General features: G+C 40.6%; 1 protein-coding gene across 2 annotated transcripts; it reads left to right on the forward strand.

The window, feature by feature from the left end:
• The first annotated feature begins 5869 nt into the window (after positions 1-5869).
• LOC132395517 (metalloreductase STEAP4-like) lies at positions 5870-19478 on the forward strand. 2 transcript variants are annotated; one of them, XM_059972256.1, is made up of 5 exons: positions 5871-6025; positions 8513-8959; positions 9123-9650; positions 13456-13620; positions 14840-19478. In XM_059972256.1, the coding sequence occupies exons 2-5, from the start codon at positions 8513-8515 to the stop codon at positions 15083-15085; spliced, it is 1386 nt and encodes a 461-aa protein (XP_059828239.1). In that variant the 5' UTR covers positions 5871-6025; the 3' UTR covers positions 15086-19478. The 2 variants fall into 2 exon arrangements, with proteins under 2 accessions (XP_059828240.1, XP_059828239.1); XM_059972257.1 differs by lacking the exon at positions 14840-19478 and having other exon boundaries at positions 5870-6025; positions 12828-13588.
• Positions 19479-20104: the final 626 nt, after the last annotated feature.

A 20104-nucleotide genomic window follows, 5' to 3' on the forward strand; every position in this document is an offset into this window, starting at 1 on the left:
CCTCGAAGGCAGTGTAGGGGCGGTCCTCTGGGCAGATGGGGAGCTGGTGATAAGCGGATTTCAGATCTATTGTCGAGTACACCTTGTACTGAGCTATCTGGTTGACCATATCCGCGATGCGGGATAGGGGAAAAGTGGTAGACTTGACCAGGGGGCGGGCCTTGTCTGCGTAATGGGGGACCCATTGGGCGTAATAGTAGCCTTACATCTCAGAGTGAGTTATTGATGGTGCATCAATTTTATTGACTGGAAGAAGGAACAAGCAGTGAGTGACCACCATACTACATCCTGGAGACTGAGAGGCCAGGCTCAGGCCTTGATCGCCTTTATACCGGGGTCTGTGGGAGGAGCCACAGGAGCAGTCAGCAGGGGCATGTCCAGACAGGTATATGTAGTTCACCACGGTATGATGACTTACATTAGTCATGGCACTGAGTTGAGATGTAATGTTGCAGTGTGGGACAGTTTTAAAGTGGAAAAGCCATTGCACTGGGGCAGTTCCACTCTCTCAAACTCCAGACCCAGTGATACGAACTAGCATCACAAACTGGGGACTGCCTTTGTTGCAGTGGCTTGTCATACCCTTCGCTCTCCACAGAGCATTGCAGTTCCGCCTTCCTGGCTGTTGGATCTCACTGTCGGTCTCATCCTCTCAGTCCGTTGGAGCTAACTGCACATGCTAGGACAGGCATGTCCCTTTCTCACTGGGGTATGAGGCACTGGCTACTCTCAGCTAGCTTAGCCTGCCTTTTGAAGCAGTTTACCAGGGTGTGGCCGCTGTTGCATGCGGAGGCACAAGTGAGAGCTGTGTGTCCAGTGGGGAACAAAGATGAGTCCGCTGCCCCCAGTGGACAAGGCAAGCACCTACAGCAGAGATGCAACCCCCTCCCTGGACTCCCGATACACCCTTAATGTTGTAGTTATACAGTATAAGTTGTTGGTGAGGCTGCACTTGGAAAATTCTGTACGCTGTTACCTTGTTATAGGAAATAAATTATTAAACTAGAATGAGTGCAGAAAAGACTTACCAGAATGTGGCCTGGGCTTGGGATCCTGAGTTAGAAGAATGGTTTGTGTAGACTAAGACTTTATTCCCTGAGACATAGGAGATTCAGGGGTGATCTGATAGAGGAATAAAAGTACACCAACAAGGTGTAGGCACATAGTCTTTTTCCCAGGGAGGGTGTCCTGAAAACAAGAAGCCATAGATTTAACATCAGAAATAAGAAGCAGGAAATTTAAAAGGGACATCAAGGACAGCTTCTTCATGCAAAGAGTGGTGAGTTCTTCAAAAGAGCTGCCAGAAATAGTGGTTGAGGTGTTAAGTACATGGCCAGCAGAGATTAAAGGGCTATGAGTCAGACATGGGCTAGACTGCTAGGTAACAGAGCTGGGATGGATGAGTTTGGCCAAAGGGTTTGGTTCCATGCTATGATCCCATGTCACAGGACCAATATGCTGAATTAAAGGACATCAAGATTTTGTCTAAGTCAGTTCTGTCACATGCATACACATATTTAAGCATGGATGAACAATGTCACACCATCTGATAATCACACCATGTACCAGATTGCCTCATTTTTTAAAGTCACCACTCAAAATATTTCAAGCCACTGCATATAACCTACAAACACTGTTTCTGCAACCAAGTTGCTTTGATCACAATTACCAAGCAAGAAAAAAAATCTCTGAACCTGTTGTTGAGTAAGTTTTATGAGAATAACGTGAGGCCCCAAATGAGTGAATGAACTTTTGTGTAGAAGGAAGTGAAAAATTCATTTGGTCCCGAGGTTGCATGCATAAAGGATATAAAAAGTCAATGAAACACAGGAAGTCACAAACAAGACCAGAAACATTGAGTATGTCTTAAAACTCCTGATGAAGTGCTTCGGCCTGAAACTTCGTCACTACCTCCCCCAATAGATGCTGTCTGGCTTGCTGAGTTCTGCCAGTATTTTGTGTTTTTATGTCTTAAAACTTCATTGTTTCCAAAGTACAGTTCAATAACACTGCTAGATTTCACAAAGGTTTAAACTCAGCCTGAGAAGAACTTCAGTTACATAGGGCACAGCTTTGCAAATTACATGTGAGTGAGACCATTCTTGGAGGATTGTGCTCAGTTCTGGTTACCCAAGTATAGAAAGGATAATATTAAACTGGAAATGGGTGCAGGAAAGTTTCATGAGGACTGAAGGGTCTGAGTTATAAGGAGAGGCTGGAAAGCCTGGAACATTTTTCCCTGCAGCTTTAGAGGCTGAGGATGACTTTATAAAGGCACATGAGAGGCATAGATAAGGTGAATGGACACAATATTTTCCCCAAGGGTAGAGTAGTCTAAAAGTAGAGGATATAGATTTTTAAGATGAGGGGGGCAGATTTAAAAGGGACCTGAGGGATAACTTCTCGCAAAGAGAAAGGTGGGTACAAGCTGCCATAAGTAGCTGTAAGATAGGTAAAATTATGATGTTTAAGGGGCATTTAGATTGAAAATCCTTTGAAGGATGTGGGCCAAATGGAACTAGCCAGGATATGCATATTGCTCAACATGGATGAATTGGGCTGAAGGGGCTGTCTGCATTCACAGGACCATATTCATTCTCCCATTGGAACTGGCAGCAGAATGATGCTGTTGAGTTCATGGCTCAGAGAGTCACATGGGCTAGACTGGTCTCCACTTGCAATTCTCAGCAATGTAGTCCAGGTCCATCAAGCATCCTCATCCATGAACAGTAAAGATAACTGTTTTATAAAGCAAATATCTAGCTACTATTTTAAAAAAAACATCTACAACTTTTTGAAATCTAAAAGAAAAACAAAACACTCAGCAGACTGTAATTTCAACCATATACATGTATACCACCAAACGAAACAATGTTCCTCCAGACTGAGGTGTAACACTGTGTGTACAACTCACACACAACACATTAAATAATATTACCAAACAAACGATAGGGTGCATTTACATCACTCGTTAACAAGTAATGAGTGTAATGCTACATTGTGAGACCTGGGTGATGGCAGGGAGTTCAATAGTTTCACGGTCTGGGGGAAGAAGCTACGGTATCTCCTGCCTTATAGTAGGGGTTGAAAGAGATTGTTGAATAGATGGGAGAGATCATTGACAAGGCTAAGGACCCTACAAATGCAGCATTTCTGTTACGTGTCTCCAATGGGTTGAAGAGAGACCGCAGTGATTCTCTCAGTGGTCAAAATCTTTTTTATAGAGTCTTGTGGTCAGAGCCTTGCAAACCACATAGCCAGATAGTGAGGCAGCGGGTCAGGACAATTTCACTGGGAACATTTGGTTAGAATTGAAGGCAAGAGGTTTGCTTGCCTCAGTCTCCTCAGGAAGTAGAGACAGTGCTATGCTTCCTCATCTCATGTTCAAATCAGCTGAGGCACTTGGCTAAGATATGCCCTTCAAGGTGCCTATATGTATTCTCCCTGTGCCCTTAAATCTCATAAGTTATAATAGCAGTCACTGTCATTGAACAACTATGCCTCATCAGTAAAGACAAATATCTGTAAAACTTTGAAACCAGGTCTATTTTTCTACCTAATGCAGTCAGCAACGTTTTTTTTTCAACTTCAAGTAATCAGACACCTCTTTTCATAAAAATATGCAATAAATGCTGATTGATTGTAATTTCCACAGGATGATGGCCAGAGTTAAGGAAATCAGTTCCAAATACTTTCACAGAAAATCACTGAAATTCATATAGTACAAATGCAATTTCATTTATAATGAGTTACCTGTAAATTATCCACTGCTTTGCAGTATCCACTGTCTTCCTGCATAAGAACAGGTATCTGATAGATATTAAAACTGTGGCATAGCTCACCATCAAATATTGCAATGAATTGTAACAGTTCCTTCACCCAAGCTGTCAGACTCCTCAATGCCCGAAGCCTGGACTGACACCTTACTGCCCTATTGTCCTGTTTATGATTTATTGTAATGCCTGCACTGTTTTTGTGCACTTTATGTAGTCCTGTGTAGGTCTCTAGTCTAGTGTAGCTTTCTCTGTGTTGTTTTTTTTTTCGTAGTTCAGTCTAGTTTTTGTACTGTGTCATGTAACATCATGGTCCTGACAGCAGTTATGGTCGGAATGACAATAAAAGTGACTTGACTTGACTTGAATTTGAAATTCAAGCTCACCGGTTCAAAGTTCAAGATAAATGTATTATCAAAGTACATATATGTCACCATATACAACCCTGAGGTTCATTTTCTTGTTGGCATACTCATTAAATCAAATAATCAATGCAAGACAGCACCAACAGGGCAGACAACCAATGTGCAAAAGACAGCAAACTATGCAAACACAAAAAAAAGAATAAATATTGAGAACATGAGATGAAGAGACCTTGTAAATGAATCCATAGGATGTTGGAACAGTTCGGTGATGGGGCAAGTGAAGTTGAGTGACATTATTTCCTCTGATTCGGGAGCCTGATGATTGAGGGGTATAATTGTTCCTGGACCTGGTGGTGTGAGCCCTAAGGCTTCTGTGCCTTCTTCTTGATGACAGCAGAGAGAAGAAAACGTGACCTAGGTGGTGGGGGTCCCTGATGATCGATGCTGCTTTCCTGCAGCAATGCTCCATCTGGATGTGCTCAATGGTGGGGAGAACTTTAACTGCAATGGACTGGGCTGTGTTCAATACTTTTTGTAGGATTTTTTGTTCAAGGACAATTGTGTTTCCATACCAGGCTGTGATGCAGTCAATCAATATACTCTCCACCACACATCTATAAAAGTTGATCAGAATTAAAGATAGGCTCAGAATCGGTATAGAAGATTTGATAAATAGTGTGGCTTTGTTGCTGCTTTCATCGTAAAGCAGGCAAAAACTTAAATGATTTTCAAATCAGAACAGGCCCCCAGTCCTTGAGGTTGCGTTGCCAATGGCCGTTGGCGGGGCCTATTTAATATGCTCGACAGAGGATGGTGCTCGGAGAAGCTGTGCCAGAGGGGATGGTCATTGGCTCAAAGGTTTGAAGGACTCAGAATCCACTGTGGTCAGGTTGCTTTCAGTGTGTGCTGCGTCTGCGAGCCTGGTTTTGACAGAGCTTTCATTGTGTGCTGTGTCTGCAAGGCTGAGTTGGGCAGAACCGTGGAAGTCCATAGCAGCGAGTCTGTCGGGATCCTGGGGACTTGTGGAAACTGTGTGGTGATTTATTTTTTGAACTTATAGTCCTTTAACATCTTTGGATTATTTTTACTGTGCCCATGGTCTGTTTTTTATCAATTATGCTATTGTTTGCACTATCGTAACTATACGTTGTAACTATGTGGTTTTGTGCAGGTCTTGTAGCTTTAGTTTTTGGTCTTGTTTGTCTGGTGGATTTGGAGCTCCTTTCCGGGGAACGCGATAAGACGGTAGCACGATATTAATACACAGCAGCCTCTCCGGACTCTGGATTGGGGATTGCCAAACGTTACGTGGATTTTCTGGTGTAGTCTGTTTTGTCATGTGTTTTTGTGATATCATTCTGGAGGAACGTTGTCTCATTTTTTAACTGCATTGCATTTGTGGTTTCTAAGTGACAATAAACTGGATCAGAATCTGAAATTATGTGTGCTGCTGCCAGTTAGAATGGTTCATAACATTCTTTGTCACTTGGTGCAACAGTGCCTTACATATCCTGCTGTGAGCTGGCAGTGAACTCTGTGTTTGCAGAAAACAGATGAGTATACTAGGGGAGTCATATTACATAACTCTCTGGTACATATTTACAGGAAGTACAGTTAACATCATTATAACAGCTGGTGGAATTTCCCCATAATCCTTGAGAAATCTGTACTAAGCAGCCAATTGGAAATAAAACTTAGAACAAATTGCCAGCTGAAATTACACAAACAACTATTTAAAGACTAAAAGGAAAAAAAATTCTGTCAGATGATCTTGCACAGAAGACAAAGGATCCAAGTTTCTTACTAGTTGTTGACAATTTCTGCTCTGTTGGATTTTATTTCGTGGTGAACTGGACCACTTTTAAAGCACTGCAGGCAAAAAAAAAGGTAATTAAATATATATATCACCTATCTGCCTTTATTTCAAATATCTATATTGTCATGCTTTGTATGCTGAATTAAAATTTAATGCCATGATCATGAAATAGTGCATATAGCAAGTGTAACTTACATATTAATTGTCAATTAATTTTATGATAACATATTAAATGATTGCAGCAGCCTGTGAGTATTTGTTTAAGAAAATAGCCATCACATTTGAACAGATATAGAGGAAAGCATAGTATTAAACACTTTCATTAGGATGAAACAGGGCATTAATTGCCCAGACACCAAGAAAAGTACTTGGCATTTTCTTTTCTGCCTGCATCTTGCAGTTTTATGTGGATCTGCTAGTCTAAAGAAAGCAGGATTCTGTTAATATGCTGTACGTAGATCAAAATCAACTGTACACCAACAGTATGAGAGGGAAAGTAGAAATAACTCTGTGCAGAACTTGTTATGAAAGTTTTATTTAAACCAGTATCATGTTAGCTCATTGGAATCTGTTTGCAATGCCCGTGGCTGGAATTACTCACATGTTTTTGGTTTATTCTGCTTGGAGAAGCTCACAAATAATAGTTTACACAAGAGTAAGTCTTACTGCAGATGGGGACCCTTTATCTGTTGCATTATTTCCTTTCTTGTGTGTTTTTTGATTTAGCGTGTATACAATGGAGGAGAAAAAATTGCATTCTGATTTAATTTTTTACAGCCCCTAAGTACTTATAAACAATAAAAATGTAACTAAATGTAAAAAAATACAGTAGCGTGTTGTGCACAATACACTGATTTAAAATGGAATAAATAGATGAATATGAAATCTGCATTAAGTTTTTATTAAGTGATCTTCTTGGGCAATCTCTTGATTCTGTTTCTGTTCTGTGGGTCCTGTGGAGGACAATGGTGTCAATACATGATGCACCATCAATAACTCACACTGAGACGTAGGCGAGATATCGGCTTTTATTGACTGGAAGAAGGAACCAGGAGTGAGTGACCATCATACTATGTCCTGGAGACTGAGGCCGAGGATCTGGCCTCAGATCGCCTTTATACAGGGGTCTGTGGGAGGAGCCACAGGAGCAGTCAGCAGGGGGCGTGTCCAGACAGGCACACGTAGTTCACCACAATACAGATGTTCTGTAAGACCTGAGTTACGTGATTGATATGATAAAAAAAAACAGGATGAGAGACAGGGCCAACATTGCAAAGAAGGAGAGGAGCTCAAAATAATGTGGAAGGCATATTCTTGAATATATGTTGAAGCCCCAGCATTGCAAAGCTTATGGAACTGCCTTCCCCAGTTATGCTGTGGGTGAAGACATAGCTAGGAATTATCACTTGCTTTGCTTCAGTCCTGCACCTTACCCTGGATTCTGGTCTGTCCTGGTTTGTTGTGACTGCAGTCAGGAGGATGGTCAATGAAATAGAAACCCTTTGAGCTGCAGGGTTCATTGTAAAATGTTAGTACAAATGGTAGGAAGCAAAGAGGGGGCAGCCCTCCTGCAGTCCACAGCTTCTAAATCCAGGGCTCTGAATCACGCCTTCCTATGCCTTAGCACAAACATATTGATGTTTTTGCATAGAGAATATGCTCTGCCCAGATGACTGTGCACATCGAGTACACCCATTAGCATTACAAACACCATGTCCTCCTTCCATTCAGAAATGCTTTGAGATAAATTCAGAAGATCATATATAAGCTCTAATTGAACAATGATGGGGACCATTCCAATGCAGTAAAACTCCCCTAGTCCAGAAAGCTCAGGTACTTGGCAGTGCCAGACAGTCACACTTTCCAAACTATTAGATGTTATTTCTATTAATACAGAAATGCCCATTTAATTCACTTTGTTCAGCATTCACTAATTCACTAAATGCTGAACTACTTTGATACCTAAATAATTAGATCATGGATTATTGGAGTCAAACCATCACTGAAACTTCTAAAATTCTGGAGACTTTGGGGATTATCAGCCCTTATTGTTTAGTTTTATCTCTTTCTCTTCAATAGCCTTTTGAATTTAACCATCCAAATATAATGGCTTGCTTTTGTAGCCACAGCATTTTCTTCTTTGGTCAGTATTGATCTGTAGGATATTATTAATATTAATAATAATGCCTATAATATCAAAGGCAGAAATTAGGCACTGATTTATTTGAGATTATTACTCAATATATTGTTATTAGTCAAATTATTATACCTACAATTAAAATAACATTTGACGATCTCCTTTTCCAAACTGGGGTAAAGGAAAGAACATACTGTAAACAGAGAGACATCATGGAAGTGGAAGATAAATGTAATTTTAGAACATTTATGATATGTTAAAAAATACTGTATCTGTGGAGATTTGCAAAGCAAATTGCTGCTTTATCCTTTCCCAACCTATGACAACCTTACCAAGCTAACTGCAAAAAATATAAAAATAAGTTAGTTTTTTGAATAATTGACATTATTCAATAATCACTACTTTTCCATATTTTTTCCAGATGGAGATGTCTGAAATAACTGCAGGTAGTGACAATAGCCATAAGCGGGAGGCAGTCTGCATTTTTGGCACTGGAGACTTTGGCCGATCTTTGGGTATGAGGCTGCTCATGTCAGGGTACCCAGTGATATATGGCAGTCGAAACCCACAAAATTCCACCCTTGTACCAAGTGGAGCTCAAGTCTGTACCCACGCTGATGCCCTGAAAAAATGCAAGTTGATTTTCCTTGCAGTTCACAGAGAGAACTATGATTTCCTCCCAGCTCTGTCCAATTTACTAGATGGAAAAATACTGGTGGATGTGAGCAACAACCTCAAAATGAATCAGTACCCTGAGTCCAATGCTCAGTATCTTACTCAGCTGGTCCCCAAAGCAATTGTGGTGAAGGGATTTAACACAGTTTCAGCCTGGGCCCTTCAGTCAGGCAGCCTGGATGCCAGCAGTCAGGTAAGATCACACACGTCTCCTGTGAAGAATTTTTTCTTGGTGAGGAACAACTGAAATAATATGAGTCAGCTAACTTTGTTTCATGACAGCTTTATTTAATTGTGCTGAAACTTTGAACTTGCACAATTTCACCAATTGTAAAAGCAAATGTGTTTTGTTTCAGGTCTTCGTCTGTGGCGACGACACTAAATCCAAACAGAAGGTGATGGATGTTGCCAGGAGTCTAGGCCTCACTCCTTTAGACCAGGGGTCTCTTCTAGCAGCTAAAGAAATAGAGAACTACCCACTACAGCTCTTCCCAATGTGGAGACTTCCACTTATTATAGCATTCAGTCTCACAGTCTTCTTCTTCTTTTTTTCTGTGTTGACTGATGTGATCCATCCATTTGTAACAAAAAATAGCGACGTTTCCTACAAGCTGGCAATTTCAGTTCCTAATCGTGTCTTCCCAAATGTCTCTCTCATTCTGCTTAGCCTGGTTTACCTGCCAGGAGTGATTGCTGCATTTCTTCAGCTGTACAGAGGGACCAAGTATAAGAGGTTCCCTGACTGGCTTGACAGGTGGATGCTGTGCCGAAAGCAGCTTGGCCTTGTGGCACTTGCCTATGCTTTTCTACACGTTCTCTACACGTACATCATACCAACCAGATACTCGGTGAGGTGGAACTGGATGTACTCAATGATTCAAGAGGTAATAACAGTTTTATGTGAGGTATTTCAGCAAAACTGCAGACCTTTTTGCAAAAGTAAATCAAATGCTTGAAGCACTAAAAAGTTGGAAACAGTGGCATCTGTGGAACAAGAAACAATGAACATTTCAGGTTGATGACTTTTCATCAGAACTCAATTTTGCTATCCACAACATTGGCTAATCTGCTGAGTGCTCCATACCCCTTCCATTCATACACCTATCCAAATTTCTCTTAAATGTTGAAGTCAAACTTGTATGCGCCACTTGCACTGGCAACTCATTCCACCCTCTCATCACTGTCTGAGTGAAGAAGTTCCTCCTCATGTTCCCCGTAAACATTATACCTTGCACATTTAAACAATGACTTCTAGTTCTAGTCTCATCCAACCTCAGTGGCAGAAGTCTGCTTGCATTTAACCTATCTATACCTTTTGTAATTTTATATAACCCTGTCAAATCTCCACTTACTCTCCCACAGTCCAAGGAATAAAGTCCTAAGCTATTCAAGTCCTAAGTAAATCAGATCCCAGCAATGTTCTTATAAATTTTTTCTTCATTCTTTCAATCTTACTAATATCTTTACTGTATGTAGGTGACCAGAACTGAACACAATACTCCAGAAGCCTCACCAACATCTTATACAATTACAACATAACATCCCAATTCCTGCACTCAATATTTTGATTTATGAAGACCACTTAGCCAAAAGCTCTTTTTACAAGTCTATCTACCTGTGAAGCTACTTTCAATGAATTACTCCTCAGTGCCCTACCATTCATTGTGTAAAACCTACCCTGGTTTATCAAACCAAAGTGCAACACGTCACACTTCTTTGCATTAAATTCCATCTTTCACTTATCAGCCAATTTTTCCAGCTGGTCCAGATTCTGCAGCAATCTTTGATTGTCCACTGTCCACCATCTCCTTCACCAATCTTGGTGTCCTCCACAAATTCGCTGAACTTTTGAACTTCAAATTTGTTGAACTTCGAGCTATTTGGAAATCCTGCTAACATGATGAAATACAAACTATTTTATCAGTCTTCATTTTAAATGGTGTTTGGTGTTGAACAACTTTTATGAAAAGAGATGAGTGACTCTGGAAAAATTTCCAAAAGGATATCATTGGATTGCATCTAGATTAAACAGCACAGTTAACTTAGTAGAACTTTACTCTAGAATAGGGGTTCCCAACCCAGGTCCATGGATCCATCAGTTAATGGCAGAGGGCCATGGCATTAAAAAAGTTGGGGACCCCTGCTCTTGAAGATAGAACTCATAGAAAAGTACAGCACAGGAAGAGGCCCTTAACTACCATATCTACACCAACCATGATACCCGTCTAACTAATCCCACTTGTCTGGACATGGTCCGTACCTCTCTACTCCATGCTTTCATGTGTCCATCTAAATGCATCTTAAACATTGCTGTTGTATCTGCTTTTATCATGTCCCAGTCACTTACCACACTGTGCTAATCTCCTTTGAACTTTCCCCTCTCACCTTAAAATTATACCTTCTAGTTTTTCATATTCCCAGCCTGGAAAAATTACTACAGGCCATCCACAGATTAAGAATGTCTGTTTTATAAACTATCATACATATGTATGAGCTCCAGTAGTATTATTAAATTCAAAAAGCAGATGTACATATCGAAGTTTGTTCATGCAAATGGCTGAACTAATTCCCTCTCTTTGTGCACTTTTAGTAACTGTGCTTTCTTATTGGTCTTGTGTTTTTTTGACTCCATCCATTACAACACTTTGCAGCTATAGTTACCATATCAAGTAACATAGTGTATTTTCTGACTGATGAACAAAATCTGTTAAAATGAAATCCACTCATTATCTGAGGATGGCATGTATTTACACTATCCGCATCTCTTATAATTTTATCTACTTCTATCAGACTCCAATAATCCAGTAAAAAACTATCCAAGTTTCTCCAACCTCTTGTTATAGCTGATACACTACAATCCAAGCAACATACTGATCAATTTCTTCTGCATGCTCTCTGAAGACCCCACATCCTTCCCATTGCGTGTGTGGTGGCCAGATCTGCACATAACACTCCAAATATGGCTGAATAAAGTTTCTTACAGCTACAATATGACTTGCCAACTTTTATAACAGAAAATAAGTAACTTATAAATTGCAGAGAGATTGGAGCAGAGATGATTAGACAAAGAGAATATCTCTAATAAGGCGACACCGTTGAAGTTCAAATTCAAGTATTAAACTTGATATATATAGTATTAAACATGTATACAGCTAAACAAAACAATGTTTCTTTAGTTCAAAGTGTAAAACACAGTACAAATATCACATGCCTCATAAAATAATATTAACGCAATAACATTGACAGCTAATAATAAACAGAATATTCTGAAGATAGACAAGTTGGCATAAACTGTATTATACAACATATAGTTAAATATAATAGGGTAATAATGCGACTGGCACTACTGGGTGGTAGCAGAATGTTCAGAGGTCTCTCAGCCTGGTAGAAAAAGCCTTTACCCAGCTAGTACTGGGTTGTTGTGGAAGTAATCTAGTGTGCTGATTAATGAGTGCCAGTTGGCGAGTAAGAACAAAGGAAACAAAATACTATGAAGTGGTTGCAGACAGAGGGAGTGAGTAAGAGGCAGCACAAAAAAAGGAGGGTGAGATGTAAAGCTATAGAAAACACTTAGCTCTTAGCTTTACTAGTCAAGAGAAAAAAGAACTGAGCCACCATTATCAATTGATGACCTACAGTAGAACAAACCAGTCATGATACAGACAGACAATGCAAGTGGCCTGAAGTTGTAGAATTTTATATTAAACCCCAGAGGCTGCAAGTGGTTTTTGAGTTAGCTAGGTTAAAGGGGATTTTGGAGATGTGCAAACAGACCATATAGTGATAAGACGAGGTTAGATAAGAGATAACTCTTCAGAATCAGAGCTGATTGAGGAAGGCAGGAGTTTCTGCAAGGGCTGCAAAAATCTGAAAGGAAAGGATCGATGACTTCTCAAATATTACTGAAGTGCTGTTATATTTACCAGAACCTGTCTTCTGGTCTCTCCTGAAAGTTATTGTATTCGCCTTAGGGATGGAGAGTTATCATCAGACTTTGAATTTTTAATTCTATAAACAGACAATTTTCTTCTTTTTTCCTTTTATTTCCTCACCCTCTCCAGGAGATTCCGTGATTGGTTGGTGGGACACAATTCTGGGTGGCAGGCAAAAATTGCAGCATAACCTTTAAGTAAAACTTTTCCTGCATATTGTTTCAGAAGTCTGGAAAATTAACACGTTGGTTTCTACTTAAGGAAAATATTCCTCTTCACATTACAAATATAGAACACCAAGATTATAGCCAGTACTTGACATTGACTGTACACACCTTAGGCAACGCAACATCTTGCAGGGAACAGTGTGTGAAAAAATACCTCAATGTGATACTACTCATTTACTCAGTTAATTATGTGTATTTTTAAATAAGCTTGTTAGTTTTACACTCATGTATATTAATAATAAGCATCAATGTTCAATTCTCAGCAATTGAAGTTTATTCAAAAAGAACTCCGGAAGTAAAAGGCAGCAGAAATCTGTTTTTTTTCTCCTGAAACACAATAGCTGCAAGGAAACTCTGGCATAGATTTTGTTAGATAAAATGACATGGATTTAAACTGGTAAATGGAGATGAGGTTCAATTCCAATCGAATACAGGTGTGAGAGACTAAATTGCTAACTGTATTTCTTTGCTTCTGTGTCATAATAAACTATACACAGTCTTCACTCTAAAACTTTGATACTGCCCTGCAGTCAAAGAAGAACACAACGATGGAGTTAAACAAAGTGGTGACCTGGCGTGTTGAACTGTACTTCGCATTAGGAATGCTTGGATTTAGTGTTTACATTCTGCTTGGCATCACTTCTCTTCCATCTGTCAGCAATGCTGTAAATTGGAGAGAGTTCCGATTTATACAGGTATCACTTGCCACGTATATCCATTAAACCAGTAACAATGAGATGAAGATATTGAATTATTAATATAGACAACATGGTCATCACAGTATGTTCTAGTAGGTAATGCTCATTCATCTGTTGCTGATATACTTTACATGGTATTCCCTTATGGGATTCAATTAAATTCCATACATCTAGCATATTATTGTTCACCCATTAATGAGCTTAAAGAACACTGATGATAGAATCACAGGAACACAAATTATTAAGTTTTATACAAATAGTATGTTATTTGATATTTTATTTGGTAGTGAATTCATCAAGATAAGTGGGAAGTTAAATGTTGTGGCAGCAACTGCCATTATATGTTGGGAAAAATTAATCAAAATGCAGTGGATTCTTGGTTAATTGGGCCATCGGTTAATCAGGGCAGTTGTTTGTTTAGAACAACTCTAAAAAAACAAAATCTAAATCAAGAGAAGAGCCAGGATTCCCTTCATACATTTGGAACACCATGCCACTTAACTGGGACAGGAAACTTTTGCCAAAACATTTCTAACTAGCATAAGTCTCATGTACTTGCCTGGCTGTTAGAACTACACTGTGATTACAGCCATCCATTTTTTTAAATACTCTCAGTTGCATTTGTTGCTGTTCAAAAAGCAGTGATAGTTGCCGAGAAACAAGCAGTATTTTGCCCACAGCGGTTCCAAGCACTCAGGCTTGGAGATGACAGGGAGTGAGAATGAAATGATTTCACAACTTCAACAAGTTAGGAATTATGAAGCATTTGAAGGTATTAATGATACAATGAAAATGAAGATTTGGGGAATACAATCGTCCAAAGCATTACATGAATGCAGTCCCCTACCTGCAGCCGGTGCACTGATTTTGTTCATTTACAGTCAATCAAAAGAACAGTGCAGATGAGTTCCTCCTTAAACTATTAGGAAATAACGCACAGTTTTATAGCACCGTAGAGGTATTGATAGTGTACTGATTTGTTCTGTAGTTCTTTTAAATACATAAATTCTTACTCAGTTAAATGGTAGTTTGCTTTTTTTATACCTTATAACCATTTCCATGAAACTTTGGCTAATTGGAGCAGCCGATTAATTTGGCCAAAATATACTGGTCCTGATGTGTCCAATTAACCAGAATCCACTTTATGACGTAAGTTTTATGATGTGTATTTGCTGTTATTGAAAATGGACTGAATGATTTTTCTGTTGCCTTACAGTCCAAGTTGGGCTTTGTGACCCTCTTGCTGTGTACTGCTCATTGCGCAGTGTTTGGCTGGGACCGATTTCTACAATCAAAACGGTACAAATGGGGGCTTCCACAAGCATACATGCTGGGCATAGCGATCCCCTGCGCTGTACTGGTTCTAAAATTGATTCTCATTACCCCGTGTGTAGACAGAATGATCACTAGGATCAGGCAGGGCTGGGAGAGGAAACCAAAAGCCAAGCAAGATGTAGTGTAGGTTAACAAAGCATGACATTGAAGCAGGTTTGGAACTGCCTTTCATCTGTTTTGTAACAAGAAGACAACGGGGCAGAGATCTTGCCTGCATCTGTCTCTTGCCTATAGAACGCTATGATTTCTCTTGAAGGCTCTAGAGTGCCTACCTCTGAAGCAGCAGAAATATTACAGTGACATACTGCACTTCCCTTCTGCCACGCTTATTTAGAGGCTACAAACGAAGGAATTTAAGCTTACTTCCCATTGCCCCTAGATTAAGCAATATAAGCAGGGCTGACATAACAATTAGCACAACTACTTCTTTTCTCCGCCAGCATGGCCACGAAAGGGCAGTAAAGGACTTGTGTTCTTTTCTTTATTATGGCCAATTCATCCAAAGCTAGCGGTTGCTGATGTTACATTGACACCCCACCCCCCAGTTTGCACTCACTGGGCCTTGCTCAGGCAGCTCAAGCCAGGGGATGCCTGGCTTACTGATCAACGACAGGCTAACCACTTCAGAGGTGCTCCAGCTGATCAGTACAGAAGCTGAAACAGGTTTTGTTCCTCTTGTTTGCCTTCTTGAAAGTCTTCTCATGCACATTATTTATTTCTAAGAGGTAAAGGAGAGATGTATGGATCTGGAACCTGATACAAATTCAGTACAAGGTGAGACACTAAAGACTCCAGTGCTGCTGAATATAAAATGCCCTTATTCATATGAATTAAGACACAGCCAGAAGCCAGCTTCTAATCCCACATTGAAAAGTTTCCAGACTCCAAAAGCATTTTATCTCAAAAATATAAATATCAGAATATGCTTCATAAACATATAAGCAGTAGACAAGGGCCCATATCATTCCACGGACAATATGTAGGTAGTTAGGTTTATCCATGTGGGAATAGAAAAGTGTTGCAATGGTACCATCAGAGAGGTTAATCTGAAACATTCAAGGAGCAAATTTTCTGATCAGTGTGTAATCTGTAACATCTGTAGCAAGAAATCGGGCTTCTTGCTTTTCTCATGGGCAGGTAATTTTCTAGATATAGAACTGACATCCAATCAAGTGCCCTATTAAAAATCAGGAGATTATCAAAAATAACATTTGCACCCAGAAGCATGTAACTAAGAAAGGATTGTGCGGTTTCCCATGTTATAAAAAGGCAGCGGATTTGCCAGGCTGGTCACGGTGGAACTTGTTGAGCCTACCAAAATAAACCCCATGTTAGGCACAGAGCGGATGCAGAAAAGGTCATCGTGGGAGTGATGCACCATCAATAACTCTCGGAGACGTGAGGTGAGATATAGGCTTTTATATAGGCTGGAAGAAAGAACAAGCAGCAATTGACCACCACACAACATCCTGGAGACTGAGGCCGGGGCAGTGTCTCCAATCGCCTTTATACCGGGGTCCGTGGGAGGAGCCACAGAAGCATTCAGCAGGGAGCATGTCCAGACAGGTACATGTAGTTCACCACAGGGCTACAAGAAAAAAGATGGTCTAAGGTTGCAGCCAGCAAATTTCTCAGTGAGTTAACCTTCCTTGCCCTGATATGAGGAACCCCATACTTGTGTGAGGTGAAAATAAACATGAAAGAGTTGTGATCTATCTGTAGTGGTCATTTTGAGCTTCTGGTTACATGCCTTTTCAATTTCCCTTCCCATTCCAATATTGACCTATCTGTCCTTGGCCATCTCCACTGCTAAGGTAAGGACAATGCAAGGTCAAACCTCATATTTGGCTTGGATAACCTACAGCCCAATGTATGAACATAGAATTTTTCAACTTCACAAAACCCACACTTGCTGTGTTCTTTTTCCACTCCCACCATTCCATATTTTTCACTCCCAGTCTGTCCATCTTTTCTTTCCCTCCACCATTTGTTACCTCGACATGTTACCCTGTCTTGGTTCCATCTGCCTATCAGCCACACATCCACTCACCTGGGCTTCTTCTCCCTTATCTAATTTCACTTGTCATCTACTATACTCTACTTCAACATTCTCCACTTCCCCCACCACCTTCTGGCTCCATCTGCCCATCAGCCCTCAACCCCCACCCTAAATGCAGTTGGCCCTATCATCTACCAGCACTTCTCCGAAATATTATCTTCCCTCTACACTCTCAGTCCTGATGCAGCATCTCCACCTAAAACACCAATCATTCCTTTAAGATTACAGATAATCCTTGATCTACTGAATTATTAAGTAAGTTTTTTTTTGTTCTGGAGAGTACAGCATGAATCTTTACAGGGAATAATACAGAAATGCTACAATCAGTGGCAAGGTTTCAATTTGTTTACAAGAATCCTTTGTCCCCACATTGGCACGTAACGTTCTTTTAAAGGAAAATCCTCTCAATCCTCTCAAAGTTGAAAAATAACTTTGGATTAAGGACTCAGGTCTTTTCTGCACAGTCCACCCCTTGGATCTTACTCTTAACATCTTTCAGCATGAAGCTTTGCCTAATGACAACATATACAAAGTATGTAGATACATGTCTCACCTTCGCTTATATTGGTCAGTGATGGATAGAATATTTAGTAGGAGAGCATTCTTGCTATTTAGGGAGTGCAGCGTAGGTTCACGAGGTTAATTCCCGGGATAGCGGGACTGTCATAGGTTGAAAGATTGGAGCGACTGGGCTTGTATACACTGGAATTTAGAAGGATGAGAGGGGATCTAATTGAAACATATAATATTATTGTGGTGAACTACATATACCTGTCTGGACACGCCCCCTGCTGACTGCTCCTGTGGCTCCTCCCACAGACCCCTGTATAAAGGCGATCAAGGCCTGAGCCTGGCCTCTCTGTCTCCAGGATGTAGTATGGTGGTCACTCACTGTTTGTTCCTTCTTCCAGTCAATAAAAGCCCATATCTCGCCTTATGTCTCAGAGTGAGTTATTGATGGTGCATCAATTATTAAGGGATTGGACACGCTAGAGGCAGGAAACACGTTCCAGATGTTGGGGGAGTCCAGAACTAGAGGCCACAGTTTAAGAATAAGGGGTAGGCCATTTAGAACAGAGTTGAGGAAAAATGTTTTCACCCAGAGAGCTGTGGATCTATGGAATGCACTGCATCAGAAGGAAGTGGAGGCCAATTCTCTGGATGCGTTCAAGGAAGAGTTAGATAGAGCTCTTAAAGATAGCGGAGTCAAGGGACATGGGGAGAAGGCAGGAATGGGTACTGATTGTGGATGATCAGCCATGATCACATTGAATGGTGGTGCTGGCTCAAAGGGCCAAATAGCCTACTCCTGCATCTATTGTCTATTGACTATAGCACATGCATTTGCAATACCGATAATGGCTGTTAGATGCCTATGTACTTTCTGTTGAATTGTGGATGTTTGATAATATAAGGAAAACCAAGACTCAATAAAAACTTTAATCATAGCATTGCAAAAAACAAAAGATGACTTTTTCAATCATTTGTAATTGTGTGCACTAATGATTCTGAACATGAATTGCAAAGACCTGGGGCGTACAGGTGCAAAGGTAACAAGTTAAAAACGCCTCTGAAATCCTGGGTTTCATAAAGATCATAACAAGGTAGATTATGAGGTCAAGAGTCCATCTTATTGTAAAGAGGTCCATTCAAGAGCCTGATGCCAGCACGATTGAAGCTATCCTTGAACCTAGTGGTACATGATGATACGTTAAGCTAGTTGCTGAGGAGATGACCTGTAAATGAGGTTGTCTGGTTGACAGGTTAACACAAGCAGCTAGAGAAAAAGAGTCAAAGCTGTTATGAATGTACCACAGCTCTGAGGGGCCGAAGGGTGCGGGGTAGCCCCCTCCTTTGTGAGAATCGCAAGAGCATTATTGGGTTGAGTCAGAGGACCCAGGAAATGAGAGAGAGACATGGCCATTGTCTCCTGGAGACAACGTTTATGGATTGGGGACTATGCTACGTGCAAGCCCTCGGGCAAAGTGGGCTGGTTGAGAAAGAGATTGCATCACCCCAACCTGATTGACATCTACTACCCGGTGAGTTAAGATAAAAGGGGGGCTGTAGGGACAGCCCCTCAGATGCACCAGAAGAAACGCTAGCGATCCCGTGATAGCGGGAAGCCATTTGAAGGAAGCCATGTGCGTTCGGTTCCCTTGCCTGGGGCTGGTGGCTGGTACCACGGAAAACGACTTGGAACTAACAACGGGGAACCAACTCCCCCGACTCATCGGATTGGCCTCATAAAAGACCCGGGCAAGTTTAAAACCGTCTCTCTTAAACCCAAAGAGCTGCAGCTTGAAAGGACAGTGACTTTTATCTTTCCATCAGACAATACAATATCCCCTAGACAAACGATAGAGCTATTGCTTAATTGATGATTATTATTATACCTGTGTTTTTAGATTGAGTATTGATGACGTATTTTATCTGAATGTCTGTATTAATCTTATTTTTGTGCCCCTTTATAAATAAAGACTTTTAAAAATAGTACCATCAGACTTCAACGGACCTCTCTATCTTTGCTGGTAAGTGATCCAGTTATGGGAATTTCGTAATAAAGCAGATGAATATAAAAGAACAGTTGTGTAGCTGCTGGAATTGCTGCTTCACAGCTTTAGTAATATGAGTTCAATCCTGATCTCTGATGCTGCTTCTGTGGGGTGTTAATACTTCCACATTTCAAAAACGTGTGGTTTACTACATAAAGTAGCCACTGTGCATTGTAGGTTAGAGATAGAATCAGGGGTGCTCGTGGGAAAGTGGAGAGAATAAAATGGGGTCATAAACAAGAGAAAATCTGCAGATGCTAAAAATCCAAGCAACACACACAAAATGCTGGAGGAACTCAGCAGGGCAGGCAGCATCTATGGGAAAAAGTACGGTCAACATTTCAGGCCGAAACCCTTTGGCAGGACTGGAGAAAAAAAGATGAGGAGTAGATTTAAAAGGTGGGTGAGGGGAGAGAGAGGCACAAGGTGAAACCAGGAGGAAAAAGGATGAAGTAAAGAGCTGGGAAGTTGATTGGTGGAAGAGGTACAGGGCTGGCAAAGTGGGAGTCGATAGGAGAGGACAGAAGGCCAT

This window comes from Hypanus sabinus, chromosome 6 (assembly GCF_030144855.1).
Source record: "Hypanus sabinus isolate sHypSab1 chromosome 6, sHypSab1.hap1, whole genome shotgun sequence".
Taxonomy (NCBI): domain Eukaryota; kingdom Metazoa; phylum Chordata; class Chondrichthyes; order Myliobatiformes; family Dasyatidae; genus Hypanus; species Hypanus sabinus.